The 811-nt window shown below is 45.5% G+C and overlaps 1 protein-coding gene across 1 annotated transcript in view; it reads left to right on the forward strand.

The window, feature by feature from the left end:
• Positions 1–217: 217 nt before the first annotated feature.
• Positions 218–811, forward strand: part of FAM170B (family with sequence similarity 170, member B) — a 6,841-nt gene continuing 6,247 nt past the window's right edge. Inside the window, 1 exon segment of the mRNA XM_006874617.1 lies at positions 218–362. Coding sequence (XP_006874679.1) covers positions 218–362 — 145 coding nt within the window.

Below are 811 nucleotides of genomic sequence, written 5' to 3' on the forward strand. Positions count from 1 at the left end.
GCAGGAAGGCTCTCCTTGCATTCTGGCTGTGTCTCTCTGTCCTTGCCATGGTCACATAACTGGTCAGTGTCACTGATGATGTCATAGAATGATGCCAGGATCCTAGTAACCATGAGAAGCCCAGTGATCACTGAAGCTGGAGAGCTTCAGCACAAGGCAAGAAAACTCACCAAACAGCTGGAAAATTACTGAGAACCCTGGGTGCTGGTTTCAAATCATGATACGCCGCTTCATAGACCAAATAGGAAAGCAATCACCAACAGATGAGGCTACTCTCAGCTTGGCCAGCCCTGAGTCTACCGATGAAAGTGTGGAAATATGTTGGCCAGGTAGGTCACAGGGATAGGGATGAAGTAAAGAACGTCCTGGAGGGGGAGCTGACTGATGCTGCTACTGAGCTGTCATGTTGCTCATAAAACACATGGCAGGGCAAAGGAAATAGACAGCTATGTGAATTTGATAGGGTTTAAGCTGTTATGTACCTCCTCATTTCTTCCATTTGCTTTAGCATCTCTACACTGCAGAGCAAGTTTCCGTGTATCAAACTTGCTCTCCAGCATAGAGTGAGGCAGCACAGAAGGCACTCACTCATCTTTACCAAGAAATTTGGAAGACAACTATGTGACTGACTAACTGGAAGAGATCCGTATTTAGGCCCATTCCAAAGACAGGTGACCCAACGGAATGCGAAAATCATCCGACAATCTCTGATATCCCATGTGAGTAAAGTTTTGCTAAAGGTAATACAGAAATGGCTACTATCATACATTGACAGAGAACTTCCAGAGGTTCAAGTTGGATTCAGAAGAGG

Source organism: Chrysochloris asiatica, unplaced genomic scaffold (assembly GCF_000296735.1).
Source record: "Chrysochloris asiatica unplaced genomic scaffold, ChrAsi1.0 scaffold00289, whole genome shotgun sequence".
NCBI classification, from domain to species: Eukaryota; Metazoa; Chordata; class Mammalia; order Afrosoricida; family Chrysochloridae; genus Chrysochloris; species Chrysochloris asiatica.